Below are 27,059 nucleotides of genomic sequence, written 5' to 3' on the forward strand. Positions count from 1 at the left end.
CGGCCAAAGTTTTTCTGTGAGGAGGAAAAACAACGAGCCCCAGAAACAGACTCCCTCTGTCCAGGAGCCTCGGTATGTGCGGACATTGGCGCTTCAGCACCGCATCCCGCCGTCGAAATGTTCACGCAGTTGTCTCGGTTCGTCGGCTCCGTGGCTGTCGTGGCGACTATTTGCGGGACAGTGTTGTTGGCGAAAAGCTGCATGTGTGTCGCGGAGGAGGACGGCGAGGTCCTGGAGAAAAAACAGCTCGTGGAGTTTTACAGTAAGTTGAAACATCGTCCTTTTATGATAATAATGATAATAATAATAATAACCTCCTGCAAAGTAAATCCACACTATACATACTGCGGTTGCTTTTTGTCTTCAACATGGTAGCCTAGATAATTATGTAACTGTGCTGAGAGAGCTGAGTTATCATTCCTACATGTTGTCATTGTGATGACTGAAGTGAAACTCTTCCTGCCCTGAGCTAAACTTATCTTCAAGTTCCTCATTGGGCTCTGGACCACAGTTTGAGCCACTCTGCTGCAGCTTGGCTCACATTACCAGCAGTGATTTCTTAATCATCTGCTGTAAAGGACATGTCAGAGGCTGAATGAACGCTCTTCCAGTCTGTGCTGGCCATGTTGTTATGTCCCTCAGATCAGCTCATTAATAGAGATAAACATAATAATTTGCAGTCTGAGCATGGGGAAATGCAGATGCTATTTATGGTGCAGCTCAAACTGAAGAGAGGAATCTGGTTAGCATGGGATGAAGTTTGCAATAGGGCTGAAATGATCCATCAATGACTGATAATCAATGACAGTTCTGCAAATCAATTCATTTATGAAGGAATGATGTCAGAACCACCCCAGATTCCTCCAGAATTGGGCTGCTGTGTTAAATAAAAACAATTTAGGGATTATCGCAAAAAATGTGTGTATATTTTTTACTGCTGAATGTCGGTATTGGTAGTGGCAGACAGAAAGGGCACCCAGAACTGCTTATTGGTCAGGCTCTAATACTGTGTATATACATTACTGTCTATTTTAGAAGAATATTGGCTGATAAATCGATATCAGAGTTGGTTAAGTCCCTAATATCAGTATCGGCATCGTCCCCGAAGATTGAATATCAGTCAGGCTCTAAAGCAAATAGAGTACAATAATTTGTAAATCCATTTTAACCTATATTTAATTTTAAAAAATGTCGAAAGACAATTTATTTAGATTCAAGCTGATAAACTTAGTTTTTTTGTAAATATTAAATCATTATGTATTTGATGCCCAAGAAGCACATCGCCACAGCATTTTTGTAATCGCTGGTGTCTCATTTCATGTGAAATAAGAGTTGGCAGTTTATGAATTGATGAGATGACTGGCAGAAAATTTGATTTTATCGCTACAGTTGTTCAGTTAAACAAAAACAATGTTCATAACCTCTGGTTTCAGCTGGGTTTTTTTTTTTTTTCAGTGATTTTAAATTGAATACCTTCCGGTTTTGGACTGCTGGTCGGACAAAACAAGCACAAGAATGTCATCTTGTGAGGAAAAACTGTTTTCTGATATCTTATATACTAAAACAGTAACTTGATTAATCGAACAAATAATCAAAAGATGAATCCAGGATAAAAATAAGTCATTGTTGAATTCATACGTATCAACTTTCCCTCCCTCCTGTGCAAACTTTAATATTGTGTGTGTATTAATGTGATGGTAAGAATGCCACTATAAATACAGAGGAAGGAAATCTGGACACTGAATATAACATCACATAAAAGAAGAGTGTTGGTGTCGTATCCCTCAAGTTCACCTCAGGCTTCTAAAACAATCGTTCCAACTCTGTAATTTCAACACAGCCAATGTGAATATTCAGTTTAGATCTTGTAACACACATTGTTTTTCCTCTCCAGTATGCAACACTGACATGAAGGAAGAGATCATTCCTCCAGCTGTTTTCATCTCTGCCAGTTGTATACATTCAGTATACATCCTCTGTTTTGTTTGAGTATCCAGTTACATAAGAGCTTTGTTACACAAAAGGTTGCCTCAGGCTTTCATCCTCCCCTCATAACACATTCACATCAATTCCTCCCTCATCTCCCTCACCCCTTTTCTCTTCATACCTCCCCTTCCTCTCCTTTCGTACACTTATCACTCATCTCATCTTCTTCTTTGTTATCTCATCCATGTCTTTCCAGAAAAAGGTCTGTTTATCTTGGAGAGCAAGCCTCTGAAACGCTGCATCACAGTGGATCGCTCTAACCTGGTGCTGGAGGACTGCGAGCGGCCCACGCGCCGCATGCTGTGGAAATGGGTCTCCCGACATCGCCTCTTCAATCTGGGCACCAGCACTTGCCTGGGCCTCAACATGTCGGACACGACGCAGCCTCTCGGCACGTTCGAGTGCGACATGGCCCTCCCCGTGCTGTGGTGGCGCTGCAGCGGAAACATGCTGTACGGGCCGTCCCAGTGGAAGGTGGCTGTGGCCGGACGGTTGGTGGTGGTAAAGAAGAACTCTCATCATGAGTGGATAAGGTACAACACCCCCAGAGAGGGGCCCTGTGCATATCCATATGAAGGTAAATGCCTGTAATAGCCTGCGTGACACGTCTTTGGGGAGATTAGACACATAAAACAAACAGTCTTCTTAGTTACTCTCTTAATGATCATTTTGGGTGTGTGTTATATGCAGATATCCACACTTTGTTGGGAAATGCACATGGCATGCCCTGCGCTTTGCCCTTTCGATACAACAACAAATGGTACTCCGAGTGCACGACAGAGGGGCGTGAGGACCATCTTCCATGGTGTGCAACCAGCGCTCGCTATGATGAAGCTGAGAGATGGGGCTTCTGTCCGGTGCTCGGTAAAAATGGACACACACACACCAGAGTAAAAGAGGAGCTTGAGTAATTACACATCATGGCCTAAAGTATGTGGACGCCTCCTGTTTACATATTGTAATGCCACCATGCACAGTGCAAGATCCATAACTGAATCTCTTCCCAGTTTTGCATGTGAATTCAAACCCATTGTAATGCAAACTTGTCTTCTTTTTGTTTGTTTTCTTCATAGATTTTAGTTGCGAGCGTTTCTGGGAGTCAAACCAGGAGCTGCGGGCATGTTACCAGTTCAACCTGTACACCATCCTCACCTGGAGCCAGGCACAGTCAAGCTGCCTGGCTCAAGGTGGAAGTCTGCTCAGCATCACCAGCCTGGCAGAGCACAGGTACATCAGAGGTAGGCATCTGGTAGGAAACACACACAAGGATGAGAAAGTTGCTGGGTTAGGGTTAGGGTTAGGCCTTGCCCTCTCCCTTTTCAGTTTTTGTTCTAGCGCTCAGTATTTATTTGAGTTACCACCTGCTGATCTGATTATTTTTAAATCCCAGTGTGACTGACTAATTGTTTACCAACTGCCTAACTGATAAGACTTTTTTGCCAACTCCTAAAACCTTTCTGTGTTTGTATTTCATGGTAGATCGACTTGCAAGTGTCGGAGCGATGGTGTGGATCGGGCTGAACCACCTGAAGGATGGGCGGGGGTGGCAGTGGTCTGATGGAGCACCTCTGTCACTGGTCAATTTCACCACAGGTGCTGATTATTTTGTTCGGTATACTCCAGGGCCAAATGAGAGGGCGAGGTCTGTTTCATGAGGCTTTAACATGAATAGAAGCAAATTCCTTCAATGTGTTGCTCTTTGACAGATTGTAAAATGTGTGCATGACATAGATCTATGTACAAGCCAGAGAAACCACACCAGCTCCTTTTCTGATACGTGGTGTTGGAAGGCGTCGAGTGTTAAATTAATCTGCTAAATAAATCTTTGCCACTGATTAACTATTAACTAAGTCCATTACAATTGCTGCCAACTGCATTTTAATGATGGCTCAGCAGAATGAATGAAACTAAATCTCTTTGTTCTGACCTGAGCTTAAAGGACAACACAGTTTCATACTGTTTTACTTTGTTTATATTTGGCGGACCCTGCCACCTTTCTAGCTTCAAACAGTGTATCTGGGGACCATGTTCCTCTCTGACAACAGCTGGTTTATTCAGTTATGGAACAAATAAATATTTCTGAGTTTGTATTATTACCTCATTAATGTTGTAAATAATACAATTCTGAGCTCCAACTACATAGTCATCTTTTAAGTCCTGGCGATTGTTATTTACCTGACAGAGCTTTAAACACAACACAGAAGCTATTTGTAACTTTCCAGGAGGAAAAAACTTTCATTCAGCTCACATTAAGGTTCAAGTTGGGTTTGGACATTAGTCAGTAGTTGATGTTTGGGGAGAAGAATAGAGAATGTCAACAAAACACAAGAGTTACGACTGATCTTCTCCTTCATTGTGTCAGCTCTGCCGGCCCACCCGCTGAAGGACGACAGACAGTGTGGAGTGTACAACTCGGCCTACGAGGGTCACTGGCAGAGTATGTCCTGTGAGTCTGCTCTGCCTTACATCTGTAAGAAGACGCCTAACGACACCCGCAGAGCCGAGCCACTGGGTGAGAGCATTTGCGCACACGTTGCAAGAACACCTGACATGCAGTCTCCCTCCATACATCTTTAGAGGAGTCCTAGCCTGTGGCAGGGACAAATAATGAGTCAGTGCAAAATGTATGAGAAGCTTTTTTGAAGCCTTTTTTGTGGCTCTTGGCCTCCACAGCTGCACTGCACCTGGGGAGTGAACCTTTGACCTCCCTGTCTGTTGCGCTGTTGGCGGCTGGACCAAAACAATGTCTGCTGTGAATCTGTGTTATTCTGGTCTGTCGTGGTCTGATTTCTCCTCCTTTTTTTGCAGAGAGCTGGCAGTATATCCATACAGAGTGTGCTGAGGGCTGGTGGCCTCATAATGGTTTCTGCTACAGGCTGCTGTCAGAAACAGAAGCAGGAAGCTGGGAGGAGTCTTCTCGGGCCTGTGGCTCTCAGGGGGCAAACCTCATCAGCGTCCACTCCCTGTCTGAGGTGGAAATGCTGCTCAACCTCCTGGCTAACTGTGAGGAGCATCGTGCAATACAGAAATACAGAAACACAAAGTTCTCTTTGTAATAGATACTCTAAATACTGATTTGTTTCTGTAAATGCAATGGTTTTTGCAGTTTCCGGGGAGAGTATGGAGGTGTGGATTGGTCTTTGGAAACAGGCATCGTCACCGACTGTAGAGTGGTCTGATGCATCACCAGTAACTCTCACTCTCTGGCACCAGTATCAGCCCCCGAACAACTTGACAGATGCAACACTCTGTGCCAAAGCTGACAGAAAGGTGGGGAACCCTGTGTTGGTGCTTGTTTTATGTGAGAACTCTCTCGAAGCTCAATTATAACAAGTGAGTTAGGGGCGACTGTTGCACGGCAAAGTGTCCTTGAACAAGAAACTAAACAAATTGCTCCTGATGAGCAGATCGGCACCTTGCATGGCAGCTGTTGCCATCAGTGTGTGAATTTATGTGTGAATGGGTGGATGTGACAAGTGTTGTAAAGCCCTTTAAGTGGTCAGTAGCCTGGAAAAGAACGATACCAATGAAAGTCCAAAATGCATCACTCCCTGTTTTCCCCAGAGTAATATAGCAATAGCAACAACACAGGACAAAACATGAGTTTATTTAGTAATTTACTCTGTAATGGAGACATGAAAGCAGACAGAAATGGTGTCAGCCTGACTGGATCACCAGTTAGCCTTCTGTTTCCTGGGAGATTTCCTTCCTGCTTGCAGACAAAATGGCATGATGAAAGTGAGCTATAGGGGAACCAATCCAAACGCAGATGGTGTCATTTTTCTGTAGACAGTAGTCTATATGCCTGTCAGGTTTTCTTCAAATGTCTCATCAGACCAACAGTTTAAAACCCCAAAATATTCAGTTCACTATAATTTAAAAGAAAAGCACATGAGTTACTGGAATCATTAAATGACTAATTACGTGATAATTATTCAATAATTTAAATTAATCCGTATTTGCTGATTCATTTTCTATCGATCAACTTATAAATTAACTAACAGTGTTTTCTGTGGGAGAGAGGAGCTTCTGTTGATGCAGACTTTGAACTGTTTTAACTTTTAAGATGTTTTACATGCACTAAATCCACTATAAAACACTTAAGGAAAGGAAAAGAGTAAAACAATAGGTCTCCTTCATTTCGTGCTTTCTGTGTGAGACTAAAATGTTAACCTCTTCCACAGGAAGCTAACTGGCTTTTAGCATCATGTGATGAACGACTGCCTGCAGTGTGTAGACGAGAGAGCCAGAATCCTGTTCGTCACAGTGGAACCTGGGATGAGGGTTGTCCTGAGGTAGGAGAGCATGAATGAACAATTACACACTCACACACACCCAGGTCAACATGTACTGAATGGCCCAAGTCTCTTGGAGCAAGACAAGGAAATGTTGTCGTGCAGTGGGACAGTTTTGAACAGTAGCTTTGCACTTACAGACAGCCCATAATGTGGCAAAAATCTGGTTTAAACAAGACTAGGTGGAAACCTAGCATTTAGCTGAAGCGTGTATGGTCAATGTGCTCGTGAGGACATAATTGAGGGCTGTCGACGCCTCAAAAGCCTCTCGATGACATAATTCAGCACTGCTCGACCTATTCATTTTGAAAGAGCAACAGCCAATGGGGAAACTCCAACACTTGACCGACCAATGGGGCAACTTAATCACTTGGTCAGGGACAGGCTTTTGTGATCATAGCGCCAGCTCTGCTTTACTGCGGTCAAGCCAAAAAAGCAAAGGTAATATCTGACAGTTGTGTCTGAAATAGCAAAAAGCATTATTTAAACATAATACAAGAGTGTTTAACTGATGCCTGTGTATGACCTTCATAAACCATTAGTGCAATGATTGGCTATTTTTGTTGACGGATCAAGATCTTTGCCGCAGGAGGTGATGATGCTCATACTGTCTTTGTCCACAGGGGCTGCGAGAATCAACCAAAAAATAAAAGTTCCTTGTAGCCTCTCACAAATATCTCACATGAGCAAATGATTTACAAGAAAATCTGACTTGTTGAGTTAAAACAACCTTTTAATGCTTTGCCCGCACTAAATTTTTTTTTATATATATCTGACTAATATGGAAGTGACTTATTTTTAGCTCTGTCAAGCCGATTATGGGCTGTGCACTTCAACAATAGATCCATACAGATGAGGACGTGCACAGGCAGACCCACATGGCTGCCTCAACTTCTGAGCAAGTTTCCCCTTCAGAAGCACAATGAGCTGATTCACTCCACTGCTGACATATTGTCTGGCCTTCGTGTTGCAAGAATATCAGACCCCTGAGTCATCAGACTACTTTCTACGCTGGAACATGAGGCCGAAACTTGCCCTGCAGGCACAAAATCAGCGGTCTCTGATGATCCCTACCGGGGGTTTTAGCAAGCAAAAGGGACTAGAATAGGGGGGCAAATTGACACCACTTGTCAAAACACCCCCAGCACACAAAGTAACGCCAAGACCTACATAAATTGTACACATACACACAAACACAAAGAATAACCACACTCCAAATTTACACTGGGTGGATATGAAACTTTTCAATAGTCGTGTCAATGCAATACTGTAGATTCTGTTCTGATGCCAAAAAGAAGCTTTAGCCTGAGTAATATAAACATCATGTATTTTTTAGCTATGGTGTGCCTCTATTGATAGTTGGTCTGTCGATCCTTTTGTCTATTGGATGATTACTATGAGATTCTGTACTGAGGATGAAGCCCACTAACTTCATTTATGTCCTTACTTTTCTCACACGTGGCTGACCTCTTTTTTTTTGACTATTTGATAGGTTTGCCATGAAATTTGCTTAAAAAATATTTACCATATTTGATTATGTTTCTGCCTCGCACAATGTAGAAAAAAGACTTCCAATACAACAAAGATGGAGTTTGATTGGTGGTTTTGTTGTTGTTGATGTTGCAGGGCTGGAAGCGACATGGCCACTCCTGCTACATGGTGACCAGCCATGAACAGAACTATGGAGACGCACTAATGGGATATTACTGCCAGGCTCCTCTTCTCACTGTGGAAAACAGGTGTTTTATTGAGCAAATGACTTATTGTGTTGACATTCTCTTAATTTGTTTTTGTAGTTCATACAGCATTTGAGTTCCTCTCCTCTCCTCTCCTCTCCTCTCAGGTTTGAGCAGGCATTCGTCAACAGTTTGCTCAGTGAGAGTGGGGCCAACAGTAGCACGTCCTACTGGATCGGCCTCACGGACATGGAGAATATCGGAGAGTACAGATGGCTCCCTCACAATGGCTCCTCTCTGCCTCTTACCTTCACAGACTGGAACAAACACCAGCCGGGTAGACAGTCGTGATTTTTTTTTTTTTGCTAGTTATGAATACTGTGATTGTGTTTCAACTCCTTAATCGTCTCCTTTTCTTTTCCTTTCACTAGTCAGTGCCGGTGGCTGTGTTGCCATGTCAGGTGGTCCTGCTTTGGGTCACTGGGAGGTGAAAGACTGCAAGTCCCACAAGGCCTTGTCATTATGCAAGCAGAGCATTAGCAGTTACCACGATGTCCAGCTGCCAGAGCACCACATTGATGCCTACGCCCCCTGTCCTCCAGGGTGGGAATCACACTCAGGGCTGCTCTACTGTTTTAAGGTTGGCTCATCCTCATCTTTTCTCCATCCTGACTCTTGTTTCTGATCTTTAATCCAAACGTATCTGTTTGTACAAGCGGAAAGTTTCACAAGTCACGCATCATTACTCTAGCAAAACTTTTTTTTCCACCAGTTCTCAAGTCATAAACTCAGGAGAGAAAACCATCTAGATAAGACTTAGAAAATGGATCACCAGATGTGTTTATTCAATTATTACATGTTAAGTAAAGGGGAACATCTCCATAAACATAGTGTCTTTATTCAAGTATTAAACTTATAAGTAATGCATTTCAAATGTATTATTTATCTCGTAGTATATTACACATATACTTATTTAATTAATACACAATGGCTCAACATGATTGAAAAACATTGCATCAAATGTGACACTTGAGTGAATAATGTACAATCTTGGCTTACGAATACGGATACTTACGGAAAAATGAACAAACTATTTCTAAAATATACAGAAAGAAACATATATATGATGCCCCATCTGACAGTGTTTGTTGCCAATTCAAGCTCCAACTCTCAGCTGACACCAAGTTTTGCTCTTTTAGGTGTTTCACGATGAGAAAGTCCTGATGAAGCGTTCCTGGGTTGAGGCTGACTTCTTCTGCCAGGCCCTCGGGGCTCAGCTGGCCAGTTTCCACCACTATGAGGAGCAGGTGTTTGTTAAGCAGCTCCTCAGTACCATGTTTGAAGGGTTGGTACAGCCCTCTGGGCCTCGTCAGTGCAGGAATGTTATGTGAACTGACAAATGCATCAGTCGGGGAGTTATGTTTTGAGGTTTTATGTGCACAGAGCAGCGAGTACACCATTTCATTTATTGGCTTCTGAAGATAGAATGTGGTTTGGGATTGTTTTATAATTTGTCTAGAGATTATTACTTTTCTACAGGGAGAAACAACATCTCCAGTGGAAAAAACAACGCCTGAATAAGTCATGTAACCAAACATAACATTTTAAAATAACAAGTTTCTGAAATGAAATTGTGAACAATGGTGGATGCACCACAGTGAGTAAGTAATTAATCAGGTAAATGCCAAGAAAAGCATGACCCCCTCTAGTCTGAAACCTAGAGAAAGGATCAGCCACGAAAATGTTCGTCAGACGATGAAAACAGGACTGGACAAGTTTGCTCAAATGATATTCAAAAGGTTTGATGTTGTTAGCAAAGGCACCAATACATGGTATCTAGGTCAATGACAACAGTCTCCTTTTAGTTTTCAGGTTTTAATAGAAGAAAGTCATACGGTCTTTCACCTCTGCTTGACATCTAACTAGACAGGACAGATCAGAAAGGTCATTGTGCTTCACAGGGAGACATGTGCGAATCTGAATCAGCGTTATCGGCCAAGTATGTGTACACATACAAGACATAAGACTCTGTTTTTTGTTTTTTTTTGGTCTAAATAAATACTAAAATTCTGTATTTTATAAACAGTTAATTTTACTCAGATACAACTAAAAAGACTTCCACTATGTATTGGTGAGTTCAAATGTGAAAAGGTTATAAGACTTGCTCAGCTGGATTATGTTGCAGTGTTTTTTTTGTTCTGCTCCTCTTTTTTAGAACAGAGGGTCGCTGGTTCTGGGTTGGTTTAAATAAAAGAGACCCCGCACATCTCGGAGCCTGGGAGTGGTCTGATAGATCCCCTGTGAGTACGCAGAGATGTTCAGAAAGTATTCACATGCCTTTTTGTAGCACAGCGTAATAACCTGAGAGTGTATTAATTATGGTTTTATCTCAGGTGGTGACATCCTTCATAGAGGATAAGAATGAGGAGGACGACAGGAGGGACTGTGGCGTGTACAGTGACCTGACCAACACTCTCATGCCGCAGCCCTGTGACACCAAACACGAGTGGATCTGCAAGATGTCCCGAGGTAAACACCGTCACACCACAGACATACAGCACATACTGTACATCTGTACTGCATTACTTACCGAACTCTGATTCATGTTGCAGGTGATAAACTGAAAAAACCCTACTGGTACACAGAGCGTAAGTAGAAGTTTTATTTACTCCATTTTTCACCACATTGCAGTTCTCTCATCTTAGATTTGTCTAATCTGGTTTTACAGCACCTTGTTGTACATGGTCTTGTATGTTGTACAGATTGTAAACACTTGATAAAGTTTGTGAGGACTGCAGTAATGTGATCTGTATACAGAGCTTTAATCCGCTGCTTTGTAACCAGAGGAGAAAAAGAATCTGCTAAAGGACTGCTGGTATGAACCTAATCGGACCTTCTGGGTCAGAGATGTAGGCTCAAGTCTTTGCCGCTGGACTAGACGCAATGTTTAGATGATTTGCAATATAGTTTTTCAGAAAATAAATTCCTTCAGACTTGATTTGGAAAGGGAGCAGACTTAAATTGGGTTGCAAACAATAAAAAGGCAGTCGAAGGAAAATACAGAAGCCATACAAAAATTGAGGACAAACTAGAAAACCACGAGGAGCAAATCAGGAGCACAGGGAAAACAGAAGGACTGGAGAACAGGGTGACAACAGGACTGAGGTAAGGACAAGAACAGATGAACAAACAAAGAGTGAGGGGAGAACACAGGCTCAAATACAAACTAAACAAACAGGAAGTGCTAATGAGGCTGATGTGAGACAGGTGTGGGGGGGGAGGATGAGACTGGGGAGGATCACAGGAACACAGGAGGGACACATAACACTGGGAACACTGTTATGAGCAGGAAGTAGAAAGTGACAACAAAACACAAGAGAATATAAGAACAAAATAAAACAGGAAGTCACAAAAGTAACGTCATGTCTATATTTAGACTAGTGTTATTTAAAAATGTGTATTGTGTTATAATTGTCCTCCCTCACAGAGAGCGAGCCCTGGGTGTTTTACCGCGGAGCTGAGTACCTGCTGGCCAAGCAGCCCTTTGACTGGGACGCTGTCTCACTGGCCTGCCAGATGATGGGAGGCTACCTGCTGTCCATTCACTCCAGAGAGGAGCTGCACTTCATCAAGGAGCGCTTGCGGCGGGTCTGTCACTGCCACTGCTTATTTACTGTACACATTCTAGGAAATGTAATATTTCCAGCCATATATAGAGAAAGAAACAGAAGATACCCCATTTACAGCTGGTACAGAGTACACAACAGTGATCCCAATAAACCCAATCAATATTCCAGTGAACACCAGGATACAGTTGACACTAACAACAAGAAGCAAACTAAGCCTTTTTCATCTTGCGTCATGTAATTCAATCAGGTGTATCTTTTAATAAAATAGCGTCAATTGTATCCTGGTTTGCACTGGAATATATATTTTTTTAGCTGTATATAAAGATTCATAACAGAAGACATCTAAATTATAATCCTTTTTAGAATATAGGACAAAACACTACTCTAATAGTATTCATTTTATCCAGAATATTACTTTTTGCTATTTTATTTACCACTGATAACAGTACAATTTTCATGTTCGTTCCCATTTAAAACCAAAAATTATTTTAAAAGGGGGCGGCTGTAGCGGTTCGAACCCCGGCTCCCCTGGGCGGAACTGAGCTACATGCCGAAGCATCCTTGAGCAAGATGCTGAACCCCTAAAACTGCTCCTGATGCGCAGTTGGCACCTTGCGAGGCAGCCTCTGCCATCAGAGGGCCCTGCGATGAGCTGGCGTCTCATCCAGGGGTGTACCTTGGCCTTCGCCCCTTGAGAATTAGATTTGGCCCCAGTAGCCACGCAACCCCCCAAAAGGGGGGATAAAGCGGCAACTCCCCGCGACCCAAAATAGAGATATAGCAGACAAGAAAATGAGTGAGTGCGTGAGAATTATTTTAAAAAACACACAGGAATCATGTTTTTGTTTTGCATAGAAGTATTTAAAATTGTACATGATTCATTCTTAAACATGTTCTATGAAAATTATTAATTATTATTTTTTAATCCTTTTAATAATTGTGTTTAACAAAATAATAGAGCTTATTTAAAAGGAAATCTAACATTTTTTGCTTATTTTGAAACACAGTTTGCTTCACATGAAAACAATATTATCTCTGTCGATGTACAACTTTAACAGTTTTTTAGTGAGTTATTTCTTGACCACCTCTTTACTTCTCATGCCATGATTTTAAGAGAACATGCATGAAAATACTCTCACCATTTAATCGCAGTGACCAAAAAGATGCCAGAATCTTTGGACATAAACACTTCTTTTGTTGTTTTTAGTGGGCAGGAGCACAAATTCACACAGGAGCACACAGCCAAAGTGATGTACCTAATCACAGAGGCTCTTCTCCATTCAATGGTCCACTTATCCCATTCTTCTAACAGTTCACACACACACACACACACACACACACACACACACACACTGAAAAGCAAACACGTGCATGAACAAGTGTGAACACAAATGACACACTCGTTCCTCATACAATCTCAAGTGTTTACAGACACACTTCGACGAGTTAAAATGTACCTCATATGTGACACTTTCATGCTTGAGTGCTCCTACACACAGGAAGCAAGAAAAAGGCTGTTTTTTTGGCGGCGGCCTTTTTGACGACACTAAAGGAGTCTCTTGTGGTGTCGGGGATTGTGAGGGGATAAAGGGAACAAAACACGGCGATGAAAGAGCCGAAGCACGGGCCAAGGAGAGCGCCTGAATGGCAGCTCATGTAAGAGGGGCTCTGAAAAGGCGATCCTCCAGCCAAGTGAGGGCTGGATTGCAAAGGAGGAGGGTAAAAGTGAAGTTCTTTTTTTAAATCTTTGCTCCTTTCACTCTGTCTCCTCAGCTCTCCCTGGGCCCGACCGACTGGTGGATCGGACTGTCCATTGGGCAGCCTGGAGAGGAGGCCAGGTGTGTGTTTATTGGTGCTGCCACGGATTCTGTATCTTTAAGCAGATGTAGTTGATGAAGATACAATGAGGGGGCAGTTTAATAAAAGTAAACTTCCAGCACTGCTTGGGTACAGATTGCAAATGGCGTCAGCCACTTTCAAATTACAGATAAGTTTGAGTGAGACCTACAAGGTTTACGAACGCTGGAAGGTTCGCAGTGTTTTGATCGATAAAGAATGTCAAGGATCTCATGTTGCAAATTTAATGAAATGTGCCCCTGGTCTCTAGGCGTAGTTTGGCCCTAAAGTAGACTAATTTCACTGCAAATCGTTTGAACAAACTTGAACTGAATTGGCATATTAAGAAAGAGAGCCTAGCTTCAAAAGAAAAGAGCGTACAGGTGTTGCTGGATGAAAAAATGCCTCAAGATTTTTATAAGCTGCCAACCTGTCTAAGCTAACAAAGAAATAAAAATAAAGCCTCAGCTGACTGAGATGCTCTTCTGCTTTCCTCCCCAAACAACAGCTTTTATGTAAAAAGAGTTTTACTAATCCTAGCCCAGTCTCAGAGAAGCTAACAGCAGGTGTCTCAGATCCACAGATTACAAGTTACAAGTCAAACAAAAGGCAAAAGGAGACACAGGTGCGAGTCTCCAAAATGTGAGGAGCCAAATGCAGAGACAGTGAGGCAGGCAGGTTGGAAACAAAAAGCAAGCTTTATTTACAAAGTAAAAGAGAATCCAAGAAAAAAACAAGAAAAAAAGACAATGAATCATAAAGTGAAGGGGAGATGAGAAAGGGGAACAACAACCTGGAACACTGAGGACACACAACAAACACAGGAGAAACCATGCAGAAAGGAAATGGAAAGTAAAGCATGACACAGTAAATACATTTACTAAGATAAAACAGGAAACAAGTAAGCCAAAAAAACAAATCATAACACAAATAACATCCATACAGAGGGACACTTATGACAAGAAATTGACTATTTATTGCAAATTGTTATACAGCTAGATTTGGTGGAAAACAGCTCTTAAAGAATCTGAGGGGAGGAAAATGTAGAAGTAATCATACTTATTTAAAAGGTACCAAAGAGAAACAAAAATATGAACATTAGAGCTGAGCAAGACAATGATTAGTGTGTTTCCTTCCACCTTCACTTTTTTTTTGTTAAAATATTGTTTTGAGGCTTTTGTGCCTTTATTTGATAGGACAGCTAAAGTATTGGACAGGAGGTGAGGGAAGAGAGAGAGCAGATGACATGCAGTGGGGGCCACAGGGTGTAATCAAACCTGGGGCCGCTGCAGCGAGGACGCAGCCTGTACATGGGGCACCCGCTCTACCAACTGAGCCACCAGGGCACCCCCCACCTCCACTTTTAATGCACATTTTCAATTGGTGCATAAAAAATAGAGGGTAAATGACTAAATATGAAAGGTCTCAAAAAGGTTTTTATGCTTGGATGAGGTGGCAAACTTGATGTATATGTAAAAGCAAAACGCAACAAAGAGCAATGTGAGCAGACTTAATTAGAGTGTTGTGGTGAAAACATCAAATCTGTGTTGACAGATGAGACTGTAACCATACCTCCATCATGTTTTAATGTTTGACTGGCGCTCATTTAATTAAATCATCATGTTGCACCTTCTTCTTCTTCCTGTTATTAAACTGCCCCTGACTGAACTGGAGCTTTTCATATCAATGCAGCCCGATCCTGATATTTACAGAACTGTTGTTGATAAAAAACATTATTTTGCCGTTATTCTGGAAATTCTTTTGAGCTAAATTTGGTTGGAAATTGGACTCGTATTGAAGTTTAATCACAGTCAGAGGAGTTGGACAGGTGTTGAGATGAAGACCAGGTCTGGGATTGGTGGTATCTTAATAGCTGAAGAGGATCATCACAGCATGAGTTGCATGCACGTAAACCCACTGACAGGCTCATTAAGACCAGGACATCAGCTAGGGCTGTTCATTAAATGTATTTTTGTGTTTGTTCGCAGGTGGAGCGACAGGACAGAGGTAGAGTTTCAGAACTGGGCAGAGCGGCCTGCTGGAGATGACCTTAGGAAAAACGGTCTGTGCGTCACCATGTCCTCGTCAACAGGTAAACACATTCAGAAAACACGCACTGATGCATGTATATTTGCACACGCTAGAACTTGTTGAGATTGTCTTGATTTGTTGCAGGGAAGTGGTCGACGAATAAGTGCAGCGATCTCCATGGTTATGTTTGCAAGAGAAAGACGGTGTCTGTGGTGGAGACTCCCAGGGAGCCGCACTACATCGGAGGATGTCCAGAAAAATGGCTGTACTTTGGACACAAGGTTGAGACATACGCTTGTACAAACACACACACACACACACACACACACATACACACACACATATATTATTTATGTTCTAATCGCTTTATTTCAAGAGAGAAGTTGGAGGTTTCCGTCTTCGCCTAGATAACAAAAGGTGTATGCGGAGGAAGCCGCACCACTTCTGCACTAGCTTTAGCTGTGAGTCACAGCAGTTGCCTCAAATAGGGAATAAATAATGATCGTCTTTTGAGATCTGTGAGCTGAAACATCATGATGGACTTAAAATGATGGTGCTTTATTGATGCGAAGGTAATACTAATTAAATTCCACAATTAAGCATTGAGACGCAGTATGTTAACATTTAATAAATGGTTTATAACACATAATAATGTAGTTGTAAGCAGACATAAGCATTTATTAGTGTATTAATCTACAACCCTTCTTTAACCACCCTATATCCATAAATGGAGGCTGGTGTCTAAAGAAAACAGACAATAAATGATGATATAGTAGTAAAGCACAGTTGTAATTCTGTATAATATGTCTTTACTGGAGAAGTAATAATCGTTGACATACACTTAGAATGTATTTATATATGCTTATTACTACATTATATTGTGTTAAAAATGTGTTAAATGCTTCTATAGTCCTAATAAATGCTAAATAGATGCGTTAAAGTAAAAAGGTTGTGTTTTAAACGATTATTCACTTGCACACTGCTACAAGTTGTCTCAGTTCAACTCGTTCTCCCCCAAAAAATCTGGTATCTGTAATCTGTAAAACGATCCCTTCTCTGAATCCCCAGCTGCCTCTGGGGTTCATGCAGGATGTTTGTGTTTACATTCACTGTTCTTGACTGAGTTCTGTTGATAACTTCAGAATAACCCCCTGCTGATGACACTCAAGCTGAGTCAACCTCAATAAAGACATATTTTGAAAAAAGTGAGTCTCCGTCGGGAACATGTAAAATCATCTAAACTGAAGGAGAAAGTTCCAACAAAACAACATTTCTGAATACAATGTTAAACCTGGGGTTGGTAAGATTGGACAAATAAGCAAGAGCAAGCAAAATGATTAAAGTATCCAATCCAAAAAAAAAAAGTATCCAATCCAAAAAAAAAGTCCACATCCTCCTTTCAGGCCTCCATCAAAGCCACTCTTTCAAAATACATGAACACGGACTGCCTGACTACACCGACACTGACTGCACTGAAGCTCTCGTTAGCCAGTGTGTGAGTAGCTAGTTCGCTACATTCAACCAGCTTTCTTAACTTTTTTAGTCTAATAAATACATAAATAACAATTGTTAAATGTCATAATCACATAAACACAAGCACAATAGCTGTGCTGATCGTTCCTCAGTCAGAAAAGGCCACCCGGTGCATCAGTGGCTGTGTGCTTCGTGCTAACGTTACTGTGTTAGCAACAAATCTGTTGCTTCTGCAGCGGCTCGTTCTTCAGATCACGAACTGCGTACTGAGAGAGCAGTGCGATGTCATCGTTAACTTTTGCCGATCCAACTCCCTCACATCTCATTCACATGTAAGAAAAACGCCTAACTTTATTGTGGGAGAAAAATATGACTCTCCCAGGACATTCTGTCTTCATACGATAGGATGTCGATGTCATACGTACCCTGTAACCTTAAGGTCTGGATGAGGGACGTCTGCTCTATGAGTTTATATCTCATGGTCTTTGCAAAGCTGTAGATATGTCTACAGAACAGATGCCGGACAAACCAAAACAAACCAAAGCTGATTGTTTGTCTAAACTTGTAAGATGACCTTCGATCTTTTCTTTCTATTCCAGCACTTTCAGAGAACAAAGGGAGAAGGTCATGCAGCAACTTCTCCCTTCCTTGTTGTTAAACAGATAACCATGTATGGGAGGGAGGCTTTCTGAGCTGTAGATATAACCTGAAACTGGAGAAGGTTCGGGAGGAATGATTTGGCATTACACTGTGCACACAGATGTGTTGTTATGTTGTTCCTCCTTGATCAAGTTTGTATAAACGATTTCAACTTAAGTCTTTGAGTCTTCCTCGTCTCTCCTGATTGGTCTAGCGAGCCGAAATTCTACAACGATTATGATAATTAACATAAAGATGGAAAATGGCTATTGTTAGCACAATCATTGTTCTGCATATTAAACACAGTGGAAAGCCTTGTAGCAATGTCTGCCCTTTCTCTCTCTGAACATAAAATATGGAACAAAGAGTAATTATCTAATTTTTTTCTTTTGGGGAGGCACAGTGAGGGCAGTGAGAGAGATTACATCAACATCAAACTATATTCCCCCTGGCAGAATCAAACTGTGGACTTTGCAGCTCAAGGTTGATGAAAAAATAGCAGCCCTCACTTTTCCACAGCTAAGAAAATAATTTATATGACAGTGGCAGGAATCAACAAAGAACAATTCTTATCTTTTATTGTTTGCAAAAGATGTGCGCTTCCTGCTGAAACACGTTTATTGCCCACAGTAAAAGCTAAGATTTGTTCTCTAAAAGTACTCGAGTTGTAACCTTTCTAACCTTGTGCATCTTAATTTCTTGGGATATAACAGTGTAATGTGTATAACGTGTAACGTTACCTAAGAAGGAGAGCTCAGGCAATGCATAAAATCAGCTGCCAAACTTTAGCTGTTTTCTAGTTTCAACAGGAACTTGTAATTATGGCAGATGTTAGACGACTACATGCTTGGGATTGGAAACCTGAACTCGCCAAACAAGAATCCAGGTGGTGATGGGGGAATAATAATTAGTATTTCACAGTGTGATGTTCATGTTTTGTGCAGAACTTGTGTGTGTGTGTTGGCAGTGTCTCCTACTCCACCTTCCTGGCAGTCCAAAGGAGGGAAAGAGTTGGAAAGATGCCCAGTCCATCTGCTCGTCCTTTAAAGGCACACTGGTCGCTATAGAAGATGAGATTGAACAAGGTAGAGGAAAAGTGAACTACACAATACTAATATAAATTTTATATTCAAAACATCATCAGACAAGCTCCTCTCCAGCTCTGTTTGTAAGCACGTCAGAGAAGATTACTGCTCATTGTTTACACTTTTGTTCTTTTACTTTCTTGTTGACGTGCCGTCCTTCTGCAGCATACATCACCATGTTGCTCCAGGGAAGCTCTGTAGGTGTGTGGATTGGTCTGCATGATGAGGACACCATGAGATGGATCAGTGGGAAACAAGTCAGCTACACCAACTGGTCTCCAATTGAACCAAAGAGCTATCTCACTGTAAGCTACTGTGAATTCTTCGGGTTTGCCTACACTGCTGTTAGAAACATAACAATCTGTTGTCTATTTTTACTATAAAGAGCTATCTCTTGTGTCTGTGTGAATATGTGTCCCTCACAGGTCTACAGGTGAGTTGTCTATTCGCATCCAAAAGTAGAAAAATACCTTACCAATGTGTGTATGGACATGTGATATATGTATACTGTTCTTAAACAAGACAAGTATACTCACCACGGCTCCCGATCACTTTTCAATAGCGTAACACGATCAAGGATCACAATCATATTTATGAAAACGGTGTTAAAACAAAAACAATCCCCATCAATACAAGCATTTCACTATGGTTTCAGAAATAATCTCTGTCCATACTAACACACCATTCAATATTTTTTTTAAACTCTCTGCTGTGACTCCGCTCTAAGCGCTCTAAGTGACCTGGTAGTACCTGAACTGGTGGTAAAAACAAAACATAAATCCCATTAAAATTGTTGACCAGTTGCTGGTAATGATATAAGGCAAACAACCATCCCCTGTGCAAACATTAGTTGAAGTGTAACATCAGTCTTATGAACCCCCAGGAGGACGAGTGGCTCAGTGGATTTGCTGATGAGCCGTTGTGTACTGTTCTGTCCAACAACCACAACTTCCACCTGACAGGGAAGTGGTACGATGAGAAGTGCAGCGAGAGTGGGTATGGCTTTGTCTGTCAAAAACCTCAAGGTAAGATCCCCTCACTTTCTTTATCTTTACTACTTTCTTTGGTTTCATTCCTTCACCGCCAACCTTTCATTGCCCCACTGAGTGTTTTTCAGCTGTCTTTCAATTTTTCTGTCAGACCGCTCTAACTCTCTCATCCGGAATGGTCTCTCATACACTTGTCTTATAACCTATTCTCTCTGCAAGTCAAAAAAGCCTTTGCCATGAAGTGTAATCTTGAGTTCTGGCAGGTGTTTCATTTCCTTAAAGTCACATACTGTAGTGTGGTGGGACCACAGTGTAGTAACAGGCAAACAGAACAAACTTCGGTTGAGTTGCATACAACGTTGTGACTCCAGATTTTGTTGACCCAGTATATACTGTAGATCAGGCCTACTCAACTTCTTTTGTAGAAGGGCCCGATTTGGAAAAATGTGAAGTGCTAAGGGGACAGACTTTTACAGTCCCTATATCTGCCCTTTAATGCTTCTAGTTAAATATGTTTTCACAATTGACAAAGAAAAATTACCTTTTTAATCTCAGATGTAATGATGTCAGCTTGATTTTTGTATATATTTCCTCTGTTAAACAGCCTGGGTTCAAACGTTTTTATAAAAAAAAGAGTATTTTTTGCTTAGCAACCGACATAACTAATGAATAGTTAATAGGCTAATTAGCCTACTAACAAAATCATTGAAGGACTAGAATGAGGTTGTAAGAGGGCCACATTTGGCCCCCAGGCCTCCAGTTAAATAGCTCTGCTGCAGATACACATGCAGGTAACCGTGATTAGAGCCCGAGGCTTTGATTACATTATTTGAGGGTTCACTGCAAAAAATGTATCTAACGGTATATCTGCCTGTGTATAGATATTGGAATTTTTGGCATCGGCCCCAAAAAGTAGGTACCGGTCAGGCTCTTGCTGTAATGGCTATTCCAGGTGGCTAATTTCTGTGTTCAACTTCAGTCAGATGCGAGACAAGCGTTTTAAATCATTCATATAAAAATCTGTTGGAGACTGCAAGGTTGAAATATTTTTTCCTTTAATGAAATAAACCAGGCGCCTCCTTTCATGTGCCAAATTTGATTAGAAATAGTATAGTAATTGATACCTTTGATTGTTACTTTTAAATGAACAGTTTGTCATTTTGTGAAATTAGTTTATTCCTTATCTTCCTTGCCAAGATTTAGATGAGAAGATTGACACCCCTCCATTGTCTGAAGCTACAGCCAGAATACAGTTAGCTCAGATGTTATGTGCATAACTCATTTTTGGGAGTGCCAGAATCAATAACAACAAAACTCAAGGAAGTCACAACTCAGATAGGAAAGCAGTAACAATTTTCTAACATTCAGAGTCGACAAGAAAGAAAACAAGCCCAAAATGTGGAACTATTCCTTTAATTGATGCAATTGATCAAAACATCCAAGTCTACCAGTGTCTTACCTACTTCACACACTCTTCTCTGTTTCCTTATTTCTTGTTTCAGATACATCCAAACCCCCCACCCACTCCAATCACCACCCCCTCCCTGACAACATTGAATACAGGAGCCGCAGCTACAAGGTTGTGTCTGGCAACATGAGCTGGTACGACGCGATGCATATGTGCATAGAGAATGATTCTGACCTAGTGAGCGTTACAGATGCCTACCACCAGGCTTTCCTTACTGTCCTTGTCAATAGATTGGCAGTCCCCCACTGGATTGGACTGTATAGTCAAGACGTATGTATCCTCTCATGCAATATGTACTATATACATCTGCTGTGTCTACTGCTATATGTTTGTGTTGGACAGGTGGCATTGTGTTTGTTTGTTTGCTTTCCTACAGTTTATGTTTGAAGAAATAGCATTTTGGGAGACATGCTTATTAACTTTTTTTACCAAAAGTGAGTTGAGAAGATTACAGCTAGCCTGGCTTTGTCCAAAGTGTTTCTCTCTCTTTTTTTTTTCTTTTTTTCTCACTAAAAGCATGTCAGCATGTCATCAGCAGCCTAAATCCTTGCAGTGTGGTAGTTTGCTGCACCATGATGCACCACCTGACAAGACTGAGGGAACATTTTGAAGATTAAAAATGTTTAACTTTAAGTTTGAGCTATAACAGTAACATACGTGAATTAACAAGGAAACTATTATTAAAAAAAAAAAAAAGAGGTCCTAAAATATTCACTGGGCACCTCATGTGTTTTGTTTGTGTCACATAGATGCCCTGCACTGATGGCTAGTTACAGTTATCTCACATGCCTCATGGGTTTTTCTCCTGGCCTTTTGCCCCATGTGGAGGTACTCTATCCACAGGCGTGTGCTTTCCCAACAGACAGTCAGCGACTTAACATTCGGATCCAACTATCACTGAGTCCCTGTGGAATGTCTTAGTCATGGAGGGAAATGAACGCAGGGAGTGAATGAACTGATTCTCGCTCTGCCACTCTTGCCTGATCTTGTTCGATTTCTGTCTCGTGAACCACCCAAAGTAACCATCGTTCAATACTCACAAATACCTTTAGTGTTTTTGACATAGTTTGGTTACTATTATGTCTGCTTCATTCATGCTGCTTGAGTGTGCGTCACCTCCGTTAATTCAGTAACTGGAATCTCCCGTAACTAAAGCATGGGGCAGATTGTTTTGTTGTTAAAAGGCTTAAAATAGTAATTTAATTTGAGCTTTAGATTTTGTTTCTAACTTGCAACCAAATCTAGGATATTTCAGTAAAAGTGATCATGAACCAATATTTTGGGTGAGTTGGTGTGAAGTTTTCTTAATTTTTAACTCAAACTTGATTTTACTGTATACACTACAGTAAAAACATTCAAATAGATTGTCCACACATTGCTGACACCAGTGGTGGAATGTAACTGAGTACGTTTACTTAAGCACTGTACTTAAGTTCAACTTTGAGGTACTTTACCTGAGTATTACCATTTTCTGCTACGTTATACTTCCACTCCACTACATTTTGGAGGCAAATGTTATGCTTTTACTCAATACATTTATATGATAATTGTAGTTACTAGCTACTTTGCAGATTACCAGCTGTATCAGAACCAAAGTAGCACATTTTAAATTCATTTAGTTCATCAGCAATCAAATAAAAAAAACAACAACATAAACAGAAAAATGTTGAATATCGGCTCTAATAACCAGCCAGGTCAATAATGACTCGCCCCCTAGTGTACATCATATATTAAGTACAAGAATCTGATATTACTGTATACGATAATGTTAGTGTACGTACAGAATATGCAATAAAGAAAATAATGTCAGAGGTCAATGTGAACGGCAACACAGACATCCGAAAAGTCTTTCAAGTATTCCCCCAAGTTCTTGTTAATCAAACTGCTGTCTACACAGATTGACCTCCACTCCTGCTTTCTCAGTAAGTGTCGGGTGTTACAGGCCACCACAACTTCTTGACTGACATGTGGGTACTTCTTGACAGAGTGGCATCAATTATCAGTGGTCAGATGGCAGTGACACGGTGTACACACACTGGGACCCAGCCGATGACGATGAAGACATCGTGTCAGGAGAATGCGTGTACATGGATGTGAACGGAGGCTGGCGGAGAGCCGACTGTGAAACTCCGCTACCAGGAGCCCTCTGTCATGTTCCCCCAGCAAGTCAGTGCTACTTCAGTGAAATACTCGACACAGCCTCTCTTCAGCTGTTTCTGTTACTGATAATGCGTGACATTACACAACATTTTCTGCTCTCTCTCACAGGCAGTAAACCATTTATCTCATACGAGGTGGCGTGTCCCTCCACGTGGGTCAAATTTGGACAAGGCTGTTACAACTTTGAGCCTGTGGTGCAGAAACTTACATTTGAAGAGGCAAGAGAGCACTGCAGGCAGAAAGGTAGGGATTCATCAGATGTGATTTTTGCTATAAATTATCTGACTCATTTTTGTGTTGCATTTGTCTACATGTAGATTATCATGATTGAAAATTAGAAATATAAATGAAAGAATCAGCCTCTTTATGTGCAGGATAGGTGACATGCTCCCCCTACAGGTCAAACGGTGGAGCTGCTCTGAAAAATAGAAAGCTGTGATTGAGTTCCTGATTGAAAATGTCACTCAGAGGACAAAGATAAAAACAGTAAAATCCTGCTTGATCTGAAAAAAATCTACATTTGTTTTCAAAGGAAACATTTTACATTTTGGGAAATATGCTTTTACATGTTCTTGCCATGAGTTAGAAGAGGGGATGAGTACTACTCTCATGTCTGTACAGCAAATATGAAGCCACAGCCAGCGGGGAAACAGCTCCTGTCCTGGCTTTTCTCCAAGTAGCAAAAAAATAAAAAATAAAAAAATAAATCTCATAATGCAAATCCCGTTTATGTGGGTAAATGTGTTTGTTAAATGTATGGGATTCCATTATTTTTCATAATCTGAGAGCGGTGGGCAGAGTGATACTTTGCGCAGAGAGTCTTGGGATCCTAGAACCACTTTGCATCTTAACAATACAATTCAATTAAATTAAATTAAATACAACATAATAGATGTTTGTTTTTGGCCCATGGCCCACCATTAATTTACCGTTTTGGCCCTCCAAGGAAAAAGTTTGGGCATCCCTAGATGTAACAAAATCCATCCACCACAACCTCTAAAGCTCACTAATTAACACAATATTTATTTTTAGTTTTAATCTGTACAAAAAATGGAATGTAAAGTATTGTTGTAGTTTGAAAAGACAGTTTCCAGTCCCTCTGCCAAACTAAGCTGACATCCTGCTGGCTGTAGCTTCATATTCACTGTAAAAATGTGGATGGAATCAAAACTCAGGAAAGTTAATGCAATGTTTTGCCCCAAATGTCAAACTATTCCTCGGTGATGGTGAATTTCTTTTGTTCTTGTCACTTTCTAGTAAACACCTCAGATGTCCTGACCATTGAGAGTGAGAAAGAGAACCGTTTTGTTCTGGAGCAGCTGTGGTCATCGGGCTTCCTTCACCACACCGTGTGGCTGGGGATGTACTTCAACATCGACAGTAAGGATCTGTCACTCTCCCGTACCCCTCAGATGATCACGATCCCTTTCAAAACCCTTTTCATTAAATAGAAATCTCTGTTTTTAGCGGATTCTCTGTCCTGGGTGGATGGTTCACCTATGGATTACACCAACTGGCCCAGCAAAGCTCCAGACTCCAAGCTGCTGACTGCAGATGCCTGTGTTACTACCAGGGTGGTTGACGGCGTGTGGCACCTGTCACAGTGCACCGAGCGGCTCGGCTTCGTCTGCAAAACCATCTCAAGTAAGTTGAATTTGGGGCTGAAGCTTCTCAAAGGAGAGTGAATACCCTGCATTGAACTCACACAATATATTGGAAAATGTGTTGGCCCTCTCTAGCTGTGAGTCCCCAAAATCTGTACCTTTCTACTCCAGTAATAACGCCACAGGGATGAAATTAAATAAAAAAGAGAAAATTAATTAAGACTCAGGCAGACGGTAGACGACAAACCAGACAAGAGAGCAGGATGGTACAATTAGTGTAGGCTGGCAGAGTACTTTTCAGGAGCATATCAGCATTTCCCAGCTCATTGTTTGTTAGAGTATTGTCGGAGTACGCTTCTACACCGCCCCAAACAAGACACAATTAGCAACTGGCTGGTGAACATAGTGGAGCATTAAGCAGATAAAGACTGGACTTACAGTCCATAAGTGTTCAGAAATACACCTGCAAAATAAAGTTGCTCTGTACACAATGGATGTGTAAATTAGCCGTTTGCAGGTTGGTCATAAAACCTTAAAAGTTTATGCTAAATCAGTGTTTACAGCGTGTATCTGCTGACACAATGAGCACGTAAAAAAGGAAGTCGCATGTTTGAAAATCATAATTCATAAATCATAAATTCTCCAAAACAGGCCGGCGAGATACTTAAATAACACCGCTACTGTATGCAGAAAAATGTGTGGTTATTTATTCAGGATAGATGTGTTTTCTGAAAAGTTATTGTTCATTACTGTTATAATGTTTAGTAAAACTAAGATCCACTGTAGGCTATGTATGCCCAATTCCAGAGTTACACACAGATACAAGATAGACAAAATTGCTGGAAAGGCTAATTAAGATAATAAGGTAAAAATAAGCCTTTCATACAGATTGGTATTTGGAATAAAAACACATTTCATAGTGATGATCTTGGTCTACTAACGAAGATAATACATGCTGAAAGTTAAGTTGAACTTTACTGTATGTGTTCTTTTGCAGATGTTGTGAGTGAGGTGGAGGTGGAGCCGCTAAATGGTAACGATTTACACTTCAGACGATTATATGTGTCCTGTGCCACGAGCTCATGCACATGGTTTCACATGTGAAGCTGTGTTTATCTAGAAGCTCAGTGAGGATACAGTGCATGATTAAACATAAAGCTTATCATGTTGTGTCTTTCAGGTTTACATCATGGTGTCATCCCAGCTGCAGTGCTGGTGGCTGTAGTCATCTTTGCCCTGCTGGTAGGAGCGATGTGGTTCGTGTATAAGAGGAGCGCTACACGTTTTCAGGGGCTTCCCACTCTTGCCAGCGCTTATTACAGACAAACCAGCTCACAGGCTACGGAGTCGGATGGAAATGTGCTGATCACAGACCTGGAGGCTCACTCAGGAGAATAGCACTCAATGCCTGCTTTTCCCTTTTTTCAATGTCTCACGTTCTCTGTCTGTCTCTCACCATTTCACCATCAGGTATAAATGCCACATGACACTGTAAAGCTGTGACGCTGACTCCTCAGGACAGTGGTGAGATGATGAAAGCAAGCTTGTCGTTCGTTCATTTGAGAATGTGCTTGAAGGATCCCTGTTGCTCTCTGCGGTTATCATTTATTCCAATCATGTCAAGGAGACAAATGTTTGTAAAGATGTTTCTTGTGTTGACACTGAAGAGCCCACATTTGAATCTCTAGACTAACCAAGTGTACATACATGAGAATGTTGAGAAGGAAACTTGTTAAAAGAGGTACTGGACACTTGTTGTGTGTCACTGTCAAACAATATTTAGTGGAGGAAACAATATTTTGAGGAAAAATCTTGGTCTGCTTGTCAGTGTCAAAAGTAAGTTTCACTATCATTAAATAAAAAGATGCAGATCGAAAGACAAAATAGAAATGACAGTGATATTTTTTAAAAATTTTGTATATTTCAAGAATTCAGGAGCTGTTGGAGCTGCACATGTGCTACAGCAATTTTGTCAGTATTACTTTTGTATTTTTATTTTTTTAAGCGTACATGCTGTATATTGATACCAGAGGTTTTTTGTATGTTCGAAACTAATAGAAAATGGCCTATAACTGATGACTGGATTTGTCCTCTTGTTCACTTTTGTCTGCTGATGCATAGCAAGTTATTAGATGTATTTTTGCACAATTTTCTTTGTGTTTTAATAAACTGAAGTTAGGCCTAACAA

At 41.1% G+C, this 27,059-nt stretch overlaps 1 protein-coding gene across 1 annotated transcript; it reads left to right on the forward strand.

Annotated features, from left to right (window-relative positions):
- Positions 1-27,059, forward strand: pla2r1 (phospholipase A2 receptor 1). The gene is made up of 30 exons (XM_084352975.1): positions 1-262; positions 2,183-2,563; positions 2,677-2,850; positions 3,060-3,224; positions 3,466-3,579; positions 4,349-4,498; positions 4,795-4,989; positions 5,093-5,256; positions 6,171-6,281; positions 7,908-8,020; positions 8,125-8,294; positions 8,389-8,597; positions 9,157-9,302; positions 10,173-10,257; positions 10,351-10,486; positions 10,570-10,605; positions 11,445-11,605; positions 13,360-13,424; positions 15,411-15,514; positions 15,598-15,734; positions 18,533-18,650; positions 18,816-18,955; positions 19,534-19,675; positions 21,142-21,377; positions 23,093-23,273; positions 23,376-23,510; positions 24,525-24,647; positions 24,735-24,911; positions 25,869-25,904; positions 26,052-27,059. Exons 1-30 carry the CDS (start codon positions 118-120, stop codon positions 26,267-26,269), a joined length of 4,467 nt encoding a protein of 1,488 aa, XP_084209101.1. The 5' UTR covers positions 1-117; the 3' UTR covers positions 26,270-27,059.

The sequence above is a fragment of the Pagrus pagrus genome (assembly GCF_965226575.1).
Source record: "Pagrus pagrus genome assembly, chromosome: 1".
NCBI classification, from domain to species: domain Eukaryota; kingdom Metazoa; phylum Chordata; class Actinopteri; order Spariformes; family Sparidae; genus Pagrus; species Pagrus pagrus.

Excerpts from the sequence above, each read along its gene's own strand:
- pla2r1 (XM_084352975.1), top strand. The coding sequence starts at position 118 with ATGTTCACGCAGTTGTCTCGGTTCGTCGGCTCCGTGGCTGTCGTGGCG. Across the intron at positions 18,651-18,815 it reads AGAAGATGAGATTGAACAAG|CATACATCACCATGTTGCTC; the intron begins GTAGAGGAAAAG and ends GTCCTTCTGCAG. Across the intron at positions 19,676-21,141 it reads TGTCTGTCAAAAACCTCAAG|ATACATCCAAACCCCCCACC; the intron begins GTAAGATCCCCT and ends TTCTTGTTTCAG.